This window comes from Nicotiana tomentosiformis, chromosome 11 (assembly GCF_000390325.3).
Source record: "Nicotiana tomentosiformis chromosome 11, ASM39032v3, whole genome shotgun sequence".
Lineage (NCBI taxonomy): Eukaryota > Viridiplantae > Streptophyta > Magnoliopsida > Solanales > Solanaceae > Nicotiana > Nicotiana tomentosiformis.
The window spans coordinates 101,728,637-101,747,205 of record NC_090822.1 but is presented as its reverse complement, the minus strand read 5'-3'; the positions used below and the strand labels follow the sequence as shown (position 1 = coordinate 101,747,205).

General features: G+C 35.4%; 2 protein-coding genes and 1 pseudogene across 3 annotated transcripts; all 3 read left to right on the top strand.

Annotated features, from left to right (window-relative positions):
• Nucleotides 1-7,121: 7,121 nt before the first annotated feature.
• Nucleotides 7,122-11,526, top strand: LOC104116567 (putative phospholipid:diacylglycerol acyltransferase 2). Its single transcript, XM_009627456.4, has 6 exons — nucleotides 7,122-8,096; nucleotides 8,336-8,558; nucleotides 9,274-9,557; nucleotides 9,810-10,149; nucleotides 10,241-10,506; nucleotides 10,717-11,526. The coding sequence occupies exons 1-6, from the start codon at nucleotides 7,615-7,617 to the stop codon at nucleotides 11,198-11,200; spliced, it is 2,079 nt and encodes a 692-aa protein (XP_009625751.1). The 5' UTR covers nucleotides 7,122-7,614; the 3' UTR covers nucleotides 11,201-11,526.
• Nucleotides 11,527-14,337: 2,811 nt separating this feature from the next.
• LOC104116568 (GDSL esterase/lipase At5g22810) lies at nucleotides 14,338-17,349 on the top strand. 2 transcript variants are annotated; one of them, XM_009627457.4, is made up of 5 exons: nucleotides 14,338-14,688; nucleotides 15,001-15,134; nucleotides 15,230-15,463; nucleotides 15,864-16,119; nucleotides 16,901-17,349. In XM_009627457.4, the coding sequence occupies exons 1-5, from the start codon at nucleotides 14,445-14,447 to the stop codon at nucleotides 17,092-17,094; spliced, it is 1,062 nt and encodes a 353-aa protein (XP_009625752.1). In that variant the 5' UTR covers nucleotides 14,338-14,444; the 3' UTR covers nucleotides 17,095-17,349. The 2 variants fall into 2 exon arrangements, with proteins under 2 accessions (XP_009625752.1, XP_009625753.1); XM_009627458.4 differs by having other exon boundaries at nucleotides 14,339-14,688; nucleotides 15,004-15,134.
• On the top strand, nucleotides 15,523-15,669 carry LOC117281551 (U1 spliceosomal RNA; annotated as a pseudogene).
• Nucleotides 17,350-18,569: the final 1,220 nt, after the last annotated feature.

Genomic DNA, 18,569 nt, shown 5'->3' with positions numbered 1-18,569 from the left:
TTGTTCAGATATGATTTGCTTGGGGTTTCTTTGAAATGTTGATTAGAGATTGTCGCTAAAACTTGGGACAATTTGATGGAGATTTTGTAGTAGAGTTAGTGAAATTTTGGTTGAAATTAAGTTGAACTAGCGAAGGAGACGAATTTATACTATATACCAAAATGGTATACATATATACCAGTTTGGTATCATACAAGTTTATATTAATATGTGATACACTATTTTTTGATTTTTCTCTTTATGCATATGTATTATGTAATAGTAGTATAGTCATATATAGTTGTCTGGAATTAATTGGTAAAACTGTATATCCTATTGGTATAATTATATGTCATATTGTTATCATATGGTAGTTGGAATATTTTTTGATTGTTTTGGCTGCATTTTTAAGTGAATTTTATTCTGAAATAATTTATATGATCATGTTTTGCTGTGTAGGATTTTCTTGTACCTATGGACATAGATTTTGTGTATTATGTAATAGTTTTTATAGTTATATGCAGTTGTTGGAACGACCACGTACAACTATATACTCTATTAGTATAGCTATATACTATATTGGTATTATATGCTAGCTGAATCCTTTTTTGGTTGTATTAGCTGTATTTAATTGGTATACTATTTGATTTTCTTTTAATAATAGTAATATAGTACAATATCTTGAAATACTTTATTATATTAATATGTGGTACACTATTTTTTATTTTTCTCTATATGCATGTGTGTTATGTAATAGTAGTATAGTCATATAATTGCCGGGAATTAACAAGTAAAATTGTATACCATGTTCGTATAGTTATGTGCCATATTGGTATCATATGGTAGTTTGAATATTTTTTGGTTGTTTTAGCTGCATTTTAAAGTAAATTCTATTATGAAGTTATTTATATGAACATGATTTGCAGTGCTGAAATTTTTTTGTGTCGATGGACATAGATTATGTGTATTATGTAATAATTTTTATAGCTATAGGCAATTGTTAGAACGGCCCCATACAACTATATACCATGTTAGTATACAGAATAAGCAAGTTGCTTTGAGAATATTTAGCTTGCAATGTGTGCATGTAATTTTCTCATACTTTTATTGCATCCTTTAATGTTTTGGTACAGTAGTATAGTTGCAGATAGTTGTAGCAATATTCTAGAGCAATCATATACTCTATTGGAATACATACATATGGTACTACAAATCTTTTTTGCTACTTATATTTTTATTGTATTTTCCAATATTTTATTATCATTTCTATTCTAACTAGTATATATGGAGATTTGGTGGCCGTAGATTATATTTTCTTGACTCCATAACTGGTTGTGTTAATACTAATGGTAGAGTGTGTACTGATATTTGTAGGGAAGGAGATCAAGAATTGCATGGCAATCACGTGAAATTGTAAAAGGAAAAATAAAAAGAAAAAAATAAAGAAGGAGTCAAATTTGAGTGTGAAATAAGTTTTGATAAAAATAACAATAATACGATTTGGGCAAAAATAAATGAATAAAAGAGAAAAAAGAAAAAAATAAGAAGAAAACGAAAAAAAAGAAAAGGAGAAAAGAAAAGGAGCATAGAAATAAATAAAAAAATTGGAGAAAAAAGAGAAAATTCCCCACAAAAACTACTATGGGTAGGAAATATAATTAATTTGATGAGTAGAAAGAAAAAAAGGTAAAAATAAATAGTTTTATTTTTGTGGATAACTATGTCATTCACCTATTATTATTCTATAAAAGCAAACGGATATGAAGTTTGGTCCGGCCTTTATGGTGTCATTAGAGAGGGATCAACCTTTCTAACGCAAATTTAATCGTATTGGTGTTATTAATTCCTTTGTTTTCAATAGGAGCAAGCAACACAATCCTAATTCTAATTAACTAATTAGAATGTACTACGTCGACATGTGTACATATAAATTGGTACTCAATTTTATCTTATATGACATTCCTTTTAAGTCCATTTCACAAAGATTGACCACTGAAATGTATGTTATTACGACTTACGATATTATTCTATAGCCCCTAATTTGTTTTCGATCATAGCATCTAGTAGCACAGTCTGATTTTAATTGACTAAGCTCGTGCTTCTCCAATGTATGATACTAATATATAAAAACTCTCCATTCTTAATATTTTCATTGAGATAGAGAGAGGAAGGCCCGTGATATGGATCAAGTTAAGTGTATTAGAGAGGAAGAAGGTAGAGTTTTGTTGGAAGAGGCTCAGATTAGACGAAGGTGGCAGACATATTTTCATAAACTCCTGAACGAAGAGAGTGATAGGGACATTGTGATGGGCGACTTAGAGCACTCTGAGATGCGCCGGAATTTCGAGTATTGTAGGCGCATAAGAGTAGAGGAGGTCGAGGGGGCTATGCGTAAGATGCACAGGGGTAGAGCTACTAGGCCAGATAAAATACCTGTGGAATGTTGGAAGAATGCGAGTAGGACATGTTTGGAGTGGCTCACTAAGATGTTCAATGTCATTTTTAGGACGAAGAAGATGCCCGATGGATGGAGGTGAAGTACGATGATTCCTCTGTATAAAAACAAGGGCGATATCCAAAGTTGCAATAATTATAGAGGGGTTAAGTTGCTAAGCCAAACTATGAAAGTTTAGGAGAGGGTGGTTGAAATGAGGGTGAGGATCAGTGTGTCCATTTCTGAGAACCAGTTCGGTTTCATGCTGGGGCATTCAACTATGGAAGCCATTTACATTGTGAGGAGATTGGTGGAGCGGTATAGCGAGATGAAGAAGGACTTGCACATGGTGTTTATTGACCTAGAGAAAGCATATGACAAAGTCCCGAGAGAGGTGCTCCGGCGATTGACGAGCGCAAAACATAACTAAGAATCTAAGGCTATTGACCAGTGTTTTAAAAGGCGTGGGCACAAGGCGAGGCGTTTTATATATGCCTCAGCGAGGCGTAAGCCCTGAGGCACGGGGCGTAAGCCCCATAGGTATTTAATTTTTAATATTTTATAAAATAATATAATGACAGTAAATATTTATAAATGGATAAAATTACATAAAAATTAAAAATATATATATATATATATATATATATATATATATATATATATATATGTGTGTGTGTGTGTGTGTGTGTATGTGTGTGCGCGCGCGCGCGCGCGTGCGTTCTATCCCCACAAAAAAATTAGTCAAAATAATCTATTATACGCTACTTCTAAGCACAAGTAACTTAAGTCTAAAAGAATAAAGTTTTCTACATGGAGAAACAAAAAGGATGATTAACCTGCAATTTGAACTTTGAACTTACATTCTATGAAGGAGAATGAAGTTCTCTTTGTATTTGTAAAAAAAATTAAATATTCGTTGCTTTCGGGAGATATTACCAGACTAGCGAACAAGATAAAGAATTGGGAAAGACCTTGAATTAGGGTTTCAATCAATAAAAAAGGTCTTGATTTTTACATTTAATACTTTTGAGTTGCTTTTAAACCTTTTGAGTAATTACCAAACTGACTTTTGAGAATTTGGGTATTATATGAATGACTTATTCAATAAATTTTGTTTTAATTTGAAAAGGTCTCAGGGGCTTACTCCTTACTAAAAAAACGTGCCTCAAATATCCCGAACGCCCGGGCGTACGCCTCTTGAGATTTTCGTCCTACACCTTCGCTCTGGGGCATTTTTGGTACGCCTCGCCCCAGGGCTCACCCCGAAAATGCCTTTTAAAACAGTGCTATTGACTAATGACTATAGAGACAAGGAGTAAGCAATTAAGGTTATCAGTGGGAGAAGATAGGGTCTTGACAGGATAAGTGCAAGATAATTATTCGGGATCTAACTCTAGGTAATTCACTTTCAATGTTCAAGCGAGTCTCTCGAATTCACTCTATTATTAGTTCAAACGTTCAGCAGAAACTCCTCTCTCGATTAAGTCTTAACCTCACGAGATGAACCAACTTAAGGACTATGAAAATATGCAAGAATGCATAGTGGATTGGTCTTTAGGAAAACCTCTTTCGATTATTCTCCTAATTAGATTTAATCAATGATTCAACTAGCCTCTTTCGATTACTTTGAAGAATCTATGAACTCAACCAACAATATAATGCAAAGGTATCACAAGTTATGCCTCTCTCGATTACATGAACTAGTAAATATAGATGCAACAATTAAATCTTCCAAAACGATTCAAATACATAAAAATAGAGTTATAATCCACAAACAATCATCAATACACCAAATCCATCATAACCCAAAAGGAACTATTCCGTAGACATGGAGAAGTTCTTCACAAATATAACTAAAGTATAGGAAAACATAAATTCAATCCAAACTCGGATCTTGAGTGAGGAAGGAATGATGAAATCCTTGTGCTTGTGTGTTTTCCCAAGCCTCCTTAGCCTCCTTAGGTCGAAAATATGTCAAAAGTCCCGAAAATAGTATTTTCTGGTGTATTTAAGCCGTCCCCAAAATAATTCCGGATGAAACTACCCTTTCTTAGCCGAAATAAGAAGTCACTCTAACATATTTGTGCTACCGCACCGCACCCCGCGCCGCCCCATGTGGCGCGCATGTAGAAAATTTCAGAACGTGCCAAAAAATCATTTCTGACCACTTTTTGCACTAGCGCCCCGCGCCCCGTGGGGCATGGCACGGGGCGGTAGTGCAATTTTCTCAGATTGAATTCGTTTTCTCATTGTTTGACATCCAAACTTGGTTTTCGACCCCCGAACGTGATCCCGGCTTAATTGCTTGGGCTTCTACTTAGACTTCAATGCTCTAAATTGCTCGCATTAGCTCCGCAATATCTACAAAACTCGAAATCACTCATACAAGGCATAAAACACACAATAAGTGCAAAAATACTACAAATTAAAGCTCAACACAAGTAAAGTACAGTGAATTAGAGTGCAATAAATGACTAAAATATGGGGTTATAGCCTTCCATCATCTATGCTTGGAGGCTAAAGGGGTCCCAATAGCCTACATTAGGGTGATTAAGGACATGTATGATGAAGTTAAGACTCAGGTTAGGGCAACTGGAGGAGACTCGGAATACTTTTCAGTTATGATGGGGTTGCACCAAGGATCATCTCTTAGTCCATTCTTATTTTCCTTGGCGATGGATGCATTGACGAGACAGATTCAAGGTGAGGTGCCATGGTGTATGTTATTTGCTGATGGCATAGTTTAATTGACGAGACGCGGGGTGGTGTTCACGAGAGGCTGGAGGTTTTGAGGCAGACCCTAGAATCTAAGGGTTTCAAGTTGATCAGGACCAAGACGGAATACATGAAGTGCAAGTTCAATAATGGTACCCAGGAATGGGACATGAAGGCGAGGCTTGATGCGCAAGTCATCCTTAAGAGAGGTAGTTTCAAGTATCTTTGATCTATAATACAAGGTAACAGGGAGATTGATGAAGATGTCACGCATCGTATCGGAGCAGGATGGATGAAGTGGAGGCTCGCATCCGGTGTCTTGTGCGATAAGAATGCGCCGCTGAGACTTAAAGGTAAGTTCTATAAGGTTGTAGTTAGACCGACTATGTTGTATGGAGCAGAGTGTTGGCCAATCAAGAATTCTCATACCCAGAAGATAAAAGTAGTTGAGATGAGGATGTTGAGGTGGATGTGTGGACATACCCGGTTGGATAAGATTATGAATGAAGTTATTCGAAAAAAGGTAGTAGTGGCCCTTGTGGAGTATAAGATGCGGGAGGTGAGGTTGAGATAGTTCGAGCTTGTTAAGAGGATAAGTATAGAAGCCCGAGTTAGACAGTGTGAGCGGTTAGCCTCGGTGGGCAGCGAGAGGGGTAGAAGTATGCCTAAGAAGTCTTGGGAAGAGGTTATAAGGCGGGACATGACGTAGCTGGAGCTGACTGAGGACATGGCCCTAGACAAGAGGGTATGGAGGTCAAAGATTAGGGTAGAAGGTTCGTAGGTAGTCGAGCGTTTCTTTTTATCTTACTCAATTCGCTAGCATTAGTGTTAGTATGATATCTTTTATTCATAAATGGCTATTGCTACCTAGAGTTTGACTGCATTCGTGGATTCGATCTTATTTCATCTTGTTGTTATTCTTATTTGTTGCAATTACCTTTTCTTTTTCAGTCGTTCTCTAGCCGAGAGTCTATCGGAAACAACCTCTCTGCCCTTCCAGGAGTAGGGGTAAGGCTGCGTACATCTTACCCTCCCCAAACCCCACTCATAAAAAACTACTAAGTTTGTTGTTGTTATTATTATTGTATCTAATGACGTGTTTCTAACAATAACATTAACATTTTATAGACACCATAAGAGGCTAAAAGCACCTCGACAATTAATGTTATTTAATTTAAGTACTTTCTCTAATACACTTTAATTAATTTTTTGGCCTTTTTCTTGTGGTCCTCAATATTTGATTTTTTCAAATATCAAGAAGGAGTTAATTTCTTTTTTCCAAAGTTGTATTTGGAGTAAAGAGTCTATGAGTCTTTGTTATATTTTCAATGAACAAACTAAGATTAATATGATTATTTTCATTATTAATTAATGCTAAAAGATAAATTTCTTAATATATGTGAAAAAAGATAAAAAATTAAATTAAAGTGAGTCGGAGGAAGTATATCTTTAAAGTGTTTTTTCTCAAATCAAACAGTGCTAAGAAGAGGAGCCTTGGTGTGACGGATAAAGTTGCTGTCATGTGGCTAGGAGGTCACGAGTTCAAGCCGTGGAAACAATCTCTTGCAGAATTGTTTGTGTTATATAACCTTGTGAAATTACCAATTGGCAAACAGGTCCACCATCACCATCGAAGATTTGGGTATATGTGTTTTTCGTAATGTGTGCTTTATCTTCCCATGATTGAGGCTGTGCTCTTGGATTCTCTCTTATATTTTCTTCAACTTATATTCTTTATATATCCATCTGCCTCCTTTTCTTGGTTTTTCCTCTCTGTATTCCTTGTGTGTGTATACGTGTTTACACTGCCTGTCACTCTCACCACCATACCTCGGGACTTCCCTTTTCAGAACCAAAAAAATAAAAACCCATAAAATTTTCCCCATTTTTATCCCCACTTTGGTCCTCTGTTTCGGACAGAACAAGATATTAAAGAAAGAGAGAGAGAGTATACAGTGGGTTAAGAGAATTCCACGTGATGAGAGGCAATAAAAAGGCAAACTTGGCTAGCTAATATACTAAGTGTTACAATTTGCATGTAAAAGGAAAAAATGACAAGTGTAAGCTAAGCCCCTTGGTTTCATCACAACAGAAAAAGTTAAAACAAGCCCAAAAATACTCCATTCTTGTTGTGCTAATAATAAGAAGAAAGAAGCTAAATTTCTTTTCACCCTTTGTTCTTTGTATCAATGTGTAGCTTTTATATGCACCCACAGAACAACTCTTCCTACCACCTTCTTCACCACGTGTTAGTGCACCTCCTGTAACGTCTATTTACACCACTCTAAAACAATGATCATTTCCCTCTATTCTCCTCATTTCCTCCTTCAGTTTTCTTTCAACTCCAATTCTTACTCTCTTCCTCTTAATTCCAAATTTTCCTTTGATGGGTTGTTCCCATTTCTTGAATCACAGCTTAACATGTTAATTTAAGCTAATTTTGTAGTACACATTTTTGTTATCATTATAATCTTGAGTTAATTTCAATGGCTTCAATTTTGAGGTTTCGTAAGTTGTGTTTTGTTGAGCCAGTGAAGTGTTCTTCTGTAAGTTTTGAAAAACCCAAAAATGATGATAAAAAATCAATTCTTGAACCACCCCCAAAAAAAGAAAATCTTGTTTCTGCTATTGAGAAAGTTTTAGAGAAACCAAAATCCAAGAAAATAAAAAAGCAGCCTAAAGAATGGAAGTGTATAGATAGCTGCTGTTGGTTAATTGGTTACTTATGTACAACTTGGTGGCTGCTTTTGTTTTTGTGCAATTTTTTGCCAGCAAATTTACCTGGACTTAAAGTTCCTGAAGCTCCTGGGGTTAGACTTAAACGTGAAGGATTAATTGCACTTCATCCTGTTGTTTTAGTACCTGGCATTGTAACTGGTGGACTTGAGCTTTGGGAAGGTAGGCCTTGTTCTGAAGGCTTATTTAGAAAGAGGCTTTGGGGTGGTAGTTTTACTGAAATATTCAAAAGGTTTGTGCTTTACGCTTAGTTTTAATTTCCCTTAGTTTTTGTTGTGACATGTAACTCGTAAAGTTGCCTCCATGTGACCAAATGGAGCCGTGGAAACAACCTCCAGCAGAAATGCTGCAGGGTAAGGTCGCGTACAATAGACCCTTGTGGTCCAGCCCTTCCCCGCCCACGCATAGCCAGAGTTTAGTGCACCGGACTGCCCTTTGTTGTGACATTTAACAAATTGTTGTGCATTTTAGGCCATTATGTTGGTTGGAGCACCTGTCGTTGGATAATGAAACGGGGCTTGATCCACCGGGGATTCGAGTTCGAGCAGTACCAGGACTTGTAGCAGCTGATTATTTTGCACCTGGTTACTTTGTTTGGGCTGTTCTTATTGAGAATTTGGCAAAAATTGGATATGAACAAAAGAATATGCATATGGCTGCTTATGACTGGAGGCTATCCTTCCAAAACACAGAGGTACCATATAATGATCTAATCTTGGTCCAACATATTAATTTTTCTCACATAAGATATAGTACTATGTTGTCTATTTTAGGGAATAATTTGCATAGCATTAATTCCTTGCATTTATTAAGTATTTCAAATTATTATAGTCAAACATATGCATCTAAATAAATGCCAATCTTATCATCAATAATTTCATTCATTTACCTATGTAGTATGTAATGTCATTTCATTGTGTGATGTACTTGAAAATATGTTCCTTTCAGCAGCATTGTCACATCAGATTGACTTATGCCATTATGTCAATTCTCAATTACTAAGCATGTAAACATTGCCGAATTTATTTCGAACTGTGGAAAAATAAAGGGCAGCCCGCTGCACAAAGCATCCCGCGTTCACGCAGGGTCCGGGGAAGGGCCACACCTCAAAGGGTGTAATGTAGGCAACCTACGCTGAAACATTAGTGGCTGATCCCACAGTTATAGGTCACACTGAGACAACTTTACGGTTGCTCCAAGGCTCCCCTTCAATAAATAGTTTCCCCTGCATTTGTTTCCGCATTAGTTCTTATTTATTGTATTAACAATGTATCTATATTACCAGAAAGCAAAATGGATTTTGTCCTCTTATTTTGTAGTAGAACTCTACTGCCACTTGCTTTAACTGTCCAGTTTTGTACTAAATCAGATTGAGGGTATTCTAATACGTTTGTAATTGGAACAAGCAGATTAGAGATCAATCTTTGAGTAGGCTGAAGAGCAAAATCGAGCTAATGTATGTAACAAATGGATACAAGAAAGTGGTAGTAGTGCCACATTCAATGGGAGTTATCTATTTCCTCCACTTCCTTAAATGGGTTGAAGCACCTCCTCCAGTTGGAGGGGGTGGCGGGTCGGGTTGGTGTGCCAAACACATCAAAGCTATCATGAATATTGGTCCAGCATTTCTTGGCGTTCCTAAGGCTGTTGCTAATATATTGTCTGCTGAGGGAAAAGACGTTGCCTTTATCAGGTCAGTGTTTATATATACATCACTGTCCTTTTTTATGCTATGTTGAATTCTCATTGGTAGCGTTACCTCTAACGGTTTAGAATTTGAGCAAGAAATCTGCTCTAATATGCAGAAAGGTGGTTTTTGGATGGTCTACACATTTTGCACCATAAATGTAGGAAATTTAAATGACTGCAAATTACTTCTAACAGAATTGGAGTTCGGTGCATTGTACGGATGATGTAATGAAGTCATCTTTTTAATTTTTTCCAGAGCCATGGCTCCTGGTTTGCTAGATTCGGAGACGTTTGGTTTCCAAACACTTCAACATGTTATGAGGGTTTCTCGAACATGGGACTCCGTTGTTTCTTTGGTGCCTAGAGGAGGAGAGACAATATGGGGCGACTTGAACTGGTCTCCAGAAGTAGAAAACATATGTCATAAATCAAAGGCGCGATACCTGCAATCTTCTTCAAAGGAAAACAATGGCAATGACACTGATGTCAGGAGGAGTTTCCAGGAGAAGGAGCTGCCAAAATATGGACGAATAGTTTCATTTGGCAAGGAAGCATTAGAATTACCTTCTTCACAGCTCTCAATTATTGATTCAAAGGTAAGAACTGCTCTCTAGTCCGCCTCTTTTTCTTTTAGATAGTTGCATTATGACAACTGATGTGTTGTCCATAATTGTATAAAATCAATAGGAATTTGTGTGTAAGAGTACATCCAGAAATTCCAATACATCATGTGGAGAAGTATTGACAGAGTATGACGAGATGAGTCGCAAAAGCATCAAGAAAGTTGCTGAAAATCAAGCATATACTGCAACAACTTTGTTAGATCTTCTCCGATTTGTGGCACCAAAAATGATGAAGCGTGCCGAGGCACACTTATCTCATGGAATAGCAGAAGATCTTGATGATCCAAAGTATAATCATCACAAGTACTGGTCAAATCCACTTGAAACCAAGTAAGTATGATTATGCTGTAATTCTCATTGCCAGATGATTAACTCTTGCCATTATCTTTCCACATCTGATTTGTAAAGTTAATCATAAGCGTTGTGCCTTTAAAGAAATTCCAGGGTTATATAATGAAGTCAGTGTATGCCAAGAATGCTGCTTTCTTAATGTTATTTGATATTTTCAGTAGTTAGTTAAAAGTCAGTATCCTTTTCCAGGTTGCCTGATGCTCCAGATATGGAGATATACTGTTCATATGGAGTGGGAATTCCCACTGAGAGATCATATGTCTATAAGTTGTCATCTTCCGATAAATGCAAGAGCATTCCTCTTCAAATCGATAGCTCTGCAGACGATAGTGACAACGGCTGCTTGAAAGGCGGAGTACACTTTGTTGATGGGGACGAGAGTGTACCAGTCGTGAGCGCTGGCTTCATGTGCGCTAAAGGGTGGCGAGACAATACACGTTTCAATCCCTCGGGCATCTCAACATACGTAAGAGAATACCAGCACAAGGCACCAGCAAGTCTGCTAGAAGGGAGAGGCACAGAGAGTGGTGCTCACGTTGACATTATGGGAAATGTTGCCTTGATCGAGGATGTTCTACGAGTTGCTGCTGGTGCCACTGGTGCAGAGTTGGGTGGCGATAGAATCTATTCGGAGATCATGAAAATGTCAGAGAGGATAAATATTCGGCTTTAACTGCAACAACGTGATTTTGATACAGGATTGAGATGAGAGTAGAGCACCAAAAACGACTACTAGACTGCGGGACACTGACTCAGAAAATGACTTGAGAGATATTTGACAAGAATGACTAGAGAAAAGACTTAAGGAGGAATAAGGACAAACTAAGTATGGGATGAGAAAAATGGGGCTAGCTAGATGGGGGACCTTTTGTATTGATTGTAAGTTTCTAACTGAAAAAGGAAAAAGAGAGTAGCATTTCTCACTTTTGTAATCTACAAGAATAAATTATCACCTCTTGTAATCAAGTTGAATAAGATTCTGGCTGTTCTTTAAAGGAATATCTTTAGCTCTGAGGTGTTTTATTCTGCTCATTTTTTGTTAAGTGGCTCATCAACAGTTAAACATTCTTTTTCAGTGTGGTAACATGACTTGTCTAGATTATTGGGAGAAATTAGAAACTTCTGGTAGAGCATTTGAAATCCGCCCGAATTACTTGAACTAAGGGTGGATTAACAGGAATGGCCCCGTAAGAGGTTGGTCTTCGCCGAATGTCCCCAAAATTGGCGGTAAGTTATTGCTCTTCAAGGTTTTTCTATCGGTAGAGTTTATGCTATATTTGCTCTATCTATTTGTTAAGGTGTTCATCAAAGTGCATCAAGTTGTCAGGGTTTTTTCTACCAGAATGGTAGAGTTTATACTATATTTAGAAGTCTACCCGATTGGTATAATTTTTTTATATTGTATTAAAAAAATATTATTCGACTTTGTAACTTCAATTTCGATCAAACCATTTAAAATCTGTTCCAGATGATCTCAAATTTGAAACAAAGCTTTCAAATACTAACACAAACAATCCTCAATCGCCAATTCGGTCAAATAACACCAAATCAAAAAGATCTTCTTTGTCTTCTTCAATATTTTTTAGGGTCCAACAATAGAATTTTGAACTTTTTACTAGTAAATCACTAAATTGGTGTAAATTTTAAATTTAAGCATAAATAATCAACATAGAAACGATTTTAACAATAATGAATCATTAACCTGTAGAATTTAAGCACATACATAGAACCGTCGCATCGGAAATTAAACAAAGAATGTACCTTCAGCCATAGTTGTTCAAGTATCGTAGAGTCGCCTTAGAAGAACCTTGACAGAAAACCTATGGAGCCTTCTAGCCTATGCCTATTGTTGGATACGAGAGTGATGAAAATTTATAGGTAGGCTAGGGACTCTTAGGCAAATACTTTAGCCTTAGGGATTTCTCCATAAATTACGATTTCTCCATAAATTACGATTTCTCTAAAGACTCCTAATAAAAAACGTTTCTTTCTATCAAAGAAACTATCATATATGCATAACTACAAAATATTATCTGATATATTATTTACTTGGGAGACAAGGTAAATAATTTATTACCTTATATGTGGGCCACACTAGAAGTCTCTAGAAGAGACGATAAATTTCTAAGATAACCTTCTACTTTCCACCACCAAATAAGAATTTTAAGCTCCAAGAACTATGATGTTTAAGTATAAAATAAGGATATTTCGCTAAGACCGACATTCTGCCAAGACCAGTTCCGTTGGGGGACATGCCGTTCAAATTTTTGGACAGTAATTAGCTGTTAGTATGAAAGCTTATGACGTTGATTGAAGATCTACTGCATTTGAAGTGGCTTTTAGTCTTTCTAGATTTTGTTTACAGAAATGAATGTGTCAAACAAGCTCAGCTCGACAGCTCAAATAGTAATAGAGCAAGTTACCTAGTGAATTTTAGTTGGAACTACTGCCTATTATTCTAATCTTATACTAACAAAACTTCCAAACTTTTGACAAAGAAAAAGAAAGAAAACACAAATTATTTTGTTAATCGAATAATAGTTGGTTAGGTGCAATTCAACCATATAGCTTATGGGAAAAGATAAAAGGTACTACAAAAAAAGAAGATTAAAAGAAGAGGAGAATGGCCAGTTATTATAGTCGGAATGAATTTACACAAAAAGAGTATTTAGTGTAAATTTCACAAATGGTCATATAATTATTACACTACTTTTTTCAGCAAAGTCATCTAACTTTGTTTTCTCCCACAAAAATCATATAACTATGATTTTTTTCCCACAAAAATCATATAACATTGTTTTCTCACACAAAAATCATAAAACTTTCACTAGATCACATAAAAATCACAGTGATCGGAAAATAAATTTTCTGGTACTATTTTCTTATATTACGGTTTTTCTATTTTTTATTTTTAGTCTAATTAATAATTACCCAAAAATATGAGTATATTTTTAGCCCTCCCAAAATAATAGCCGATAAAATATTTTTTATATATGTGTGTATTATATACATAGAACATACATATTCTATATATATTTTGGCTATCAAATACATTTAGTTTCGATCGGTCGGTTAATTTTATATTTTTTTTTTAAAATAGGAATGACCCAATCCAGCCTGACCCAATAATCATATACGCAAGTTAAAATAATACGAAAAATGAATTCTTCCCCCATAAAAAATATAGTTCGGAATGCATGAGATTATGACAAAAAAAAATAAAGAAATAAAAGGTATAATTAGAGAGCACTTGAAATAAAAATGCTATCAATTTGATTAAAAATCTTGAAAAATAAAATAAAAAAAAAGATAGAATTAAGTATTATGTTTTGAAAGATTTACTATTCACTCTTAGTATTATTTTAATTTATATATATGAGTATTGAGACGGTAGGCTAGGTCGGGTTGGTTCATCCCTATTTTAATAGAATTATTATTTATTAGACTAAAAATAAAAAATAAAAATTACAAAATAATAATATACTACTGAAAAATTATATTTTCCGATCACTATGATTTTTGTGTGAGTTAGTAAATTTTTTATGATTTTTGTGTGAGAAAACATAGTTATAAAAAAAAGTCATAGTTATATGATTTTTGTGTGAGAAAACAAAGTTATATAACTTTGGTGAAAAAAAGTCATAGTTATACGACTATTTGTGAAATTTACCCGAGTATTTATGGTTGAATTCTTTAATGTCTTAAGTTGAGGAATTGAAAAGGAAATAGATCTCATTGATGTAACCATTTCAACCAATTAGCCTCTCAAACACTACTTCCCATCTTCCCCTTTAAATAGTCCTTGCAATTCAGTCCATTTTCATCTCCACAAACACTTAAAATATTGAGTCAAAAGAGTAAAAACACACACACATATTATTCTTATTCTATTTGTGAAGGGAAAAAAAGGCTATATAATGAATATTTCAGGTGTTTTCAGGACTTCTTTGTTTATACTGGCTTTGAAGTTTTTGGTTATGGTCAATGGGCAGCCTTCGGTTCCAGCACTCTTCATATTTGGAGACTCAGTTGTTGATGCAGGAAATAACAACTACCTTAAAACTATTGTTAAAGCAAATTTCCCTCCTTATGGAAGAGACTTCCCTAAACACATACCAACTGGGAGATTTTGCAACGGAAAGCTCGCCTCCGATTTCACCGGTACTTATTTCCCTTGAATTTAAGTTATATACATTGACCTATTATAGCAGCTTAGTTACCATATTACAAGGTTAATAGTAATATTTATCATGGATATATCATATATGTACCTTATAGTAAGTAATTTGATTGTGTAAATATTTTTTATATCGTCCCTACATGTAAACTCATTTTTCTTTTTAGCATTATTATACTTAATGTTACATGTAATGAAACAATCATAAAGTTGGTTTTAATTAACATTTGCACTGACAGAACTTGATTGGATTACAGAAATATAAACTAATGTTTGTCCTTAAATGTTCAATAAAGCAGCTGAGAATCTTGGATTTACTTCATATCCACCAGCTTATCTTAGCAAGAAAGCCAAAGGAAAAAACCTTTTGATTGGAGCCAATTTTGCCTCAGGTTCATCTGGTTACTATGATACTACTTCTAGACTATATGTAAGTAGGAGTAGTATTTATTAAATTTTCTACAAATTCTGTGTCCAATATCTTATGCAATTGACCCGAGAAAAGCTTGTTTTGTTTTTCTTCAGGATGCAATTCCTTTGAGCAAACAGCTTGAGTTTTATAAAGAATACCAGAAGAAGCTGGTGGTAATTGCAGGGAAAGTAAATGCAACATCAATAATCAATGGTTCAATTCACTTAGTCAGTGCAGGAAGTAGTGATTTTGTTCAAAATTACTACATTAATCCTCTGCTATACAAAGTATACACTCCTGATCAGTTCTCAGACATCCTCGTCAAATCCTACACTAAATTCATTTTGGTACATCTTTTTTCTTGTACACTTTTCAGGGCTAATATGCTTGTGATCAAGTCATTGCGCCACTTACCTGGATGGGGTCAATGGGCGATCAAGAAAGCCCATGGCCTAGGTTGATGACCTCCATTGCACTTTGGAGGGGCGCCTGCCTAAAGTCGGCCCAAGAGGTCGAGCCTATGTCATAATTTGTGGCCTGCATTCACGTGGCTAAAAAAAAAGTCATTGTGTCATTTCCTTACAAACAACCTTTTTTGTACTAATTATGATTTTTTATTTAAAATACTGAAATGAGTTTAACTTCTATATAATAATGATAGTGTAAAAGAATTTTTAATATGGAATATAAGACAGATTACCAGCAACGTACTGAAATTTTGTACTAATTATGTCTTGTGATTGATAGGAATTGTATGGACTAGGAGCAAGGAAGATTGGAGTGACAACAGTACCACCAATTGGATGTTTACCAGCATCCATTACAATATTTGGAAAAGACAGCAACCATTGTGTCAAGAAGATGAACAAAGTAGCAGTTTCATTCAACAACAAGCTCAATTCTACATCTATCAACTTGCAAAAGAACCTCTCTGGTCTCAATCTTGTTGTCTTGGATATCTACCAACCTTTCCTTGACCTTGTCACTCACCCAGCTGATAATGGTAATACTTTAGAAAGGAAAAAAAAAAACCTTCTCCCCAATCTTGAATCTGGTACAATTCTGTTATTCCTTGTTATTTCCTCACACTTAAAAAATGTGAAAAAAGCATGGCCTAGCTAGTTTTCGGACCGGTAAAATAAAAAATAGTCAGTGTTTGCAAAGTCATTAAAAAATGACCACTATTTTAGCTGAAACACGGAAAGTTCCAGCATATTATGTTGGATTTTGGAGTTCCTGCGTATAAACTTCCAGCATATTATGAATCTCATATGTAAAAATTTTGAACTCCAGCATATTATGCTGGAATTTTTAAGGGTGTTTTTGTTCAAATTTTATCTTTACATGAAAAAGTGGATAAATTTTGATTATTTAGGAAAATATGGTTATTTTTTTAATTACCAGTTGTAAATTAGGCTATTTTTGATTTTTTTTCCCTTAAAGATTTGAGACATGTACAATCATTTACCATGTATAACACATATCGTGCTCTACAAATTTTTCCGATTCGTTTATTTGAGTGTTGTACATCAGGCACGGAACTAAATCTCCCTCCTCGGTAAGTTATAAGGTAACTTTTTTTTTTTGTGTATATAAAACGTATTGAATCCTCTAGACATAAGAGAAGCCTCACATCCGCAAATGTGGCTAAAAAATTGCTTTAGGTCACATGTTTGAACCCCAAGTGTAACATTCATGCATTTTCTTGAATTCCCTTGTTAAAATTACTGACTTTGTCGCTATCGTAGATGATATAATAAGTTGTTCAAATGTTACTTCTCCAGGATTTTTTGAAGCAAGAAAGGCATGTTGTGGCACGGGATTGCTGGAGACATCCATATTGTGCAATGCCAAGTCTCCAGGAACATGTGCAAACGCATCTGAATATGTATTTTGGGATGGTTTTCATCCAACTGAAGCTGCAAACAAAATCTTAGCTAATGACTTGCTAATCAGTGGCATATCCCTCATCTCCTGATCTTTCTTTTTTCATCCTCTCACACTATATCAGCACTTTTTTTAACGGAGTTTGCTTTGAAATGTATTGTTGAATGGTCTCATAATGTGTTATAAATTCTTGATTTTATTGCTGGTTGGAATAACATAAAGGCAGTGTTTGAGCTTGTAATAAATCTTTATATTGATGCAATTATACAAAATACTACTATCGAGAAAATATACGATAACATGAGTTCAGTTGTTGTTGGCAAAATTCCAAATTTGTTCTTCTTAAGTCTCAAATATGTTATTATGTAGGCGTTTGTGTTTGACCAAAATGTGTAAATCTTCGGTTAAACTAATTATTTTTATGTGATGAAGGATTAAACCTAGTTAACAATAATATTCCTAAATTTTACAGCTAGTTAACACTAATAACGCAGGATAATGTAGGTGAGGGATTAAATGTGGTGTGCATTTAATACTTCAAGAGGAGTAACGAGGGAAGAATATAATACTTCAAGAGGAGTAACGAGGGAAGAATATCAAACAATAAATGGCGTTAACGTAAATAAGGTGAATGATTTACCCAATATTGAATGAGGTGGGTGATTCTTCTTTCTGACAGTGATGAGTGACACACAAATTTTAGAATATCAAAACTATTCTCGGATCTAATGAAAAAGTATGGAATAATGGATGGTAGAATCTTCTTAGAAAGGTAGTGTTTGTATCTTTTCTACATAGAGTTTTCTTCTCAAAAAGTGCTCTTATCAGAAAGTGTTACATGCCTTTTCCCCTTATCTTTCTTTCTATTTACCCGGGACATATCCCCAGTTAACCCTAAAAGTACCAATACATAGAATATTCAATGGAATATTCCCTTAGATATCTTATTACAAAAACTAGCCGTTAGTACAGTCCTTGATACTTGACCTTGGCCGTTATTGATCGCCCGGCTACGAGCCCCGCTATCTACTAGTCGACCTCGGCCACACCACTTTTCATAATATCATTCCGCGCTAAATCCCATTGAGGCCGATTTTGACCTATACAGTTAGTCCCTCCTCTTATTGATGTCGACCTTGGGCGACCTCGATGAGCGGACTCTGTTAGTTATGGTTGAGAAGTTTAGATGAGCATGTCGAATAGTAGCGTTTCAGATGGGGTGAAAACGTGGCCTTCTGTGAGCCGCAACCTAGGGTCACGTCATTTCAGAGTGATGTCATGTCATCATACGTTATTACTACATATTTTTTCGATACCTTGCATCGTTTTTCGTGACTCTGCCGCTTCGATTCCTGAGCTGGGTAATGACAGTTTGATTTCTCGATATTGATGCCTAAACTCTTATAAATAGGGGTACAAAACCCTTTGCCATACTCTTTGCCATCTAAATATTTGACCTTCATACCTTCTTATTCCTTCTTCATTCAGAATCCTTGCTCTTTTGAACTTACTTCTATATTCTTGCTTTTACTAATTCTGGTGGCTCCTGCTACTCGACTCTTCTGT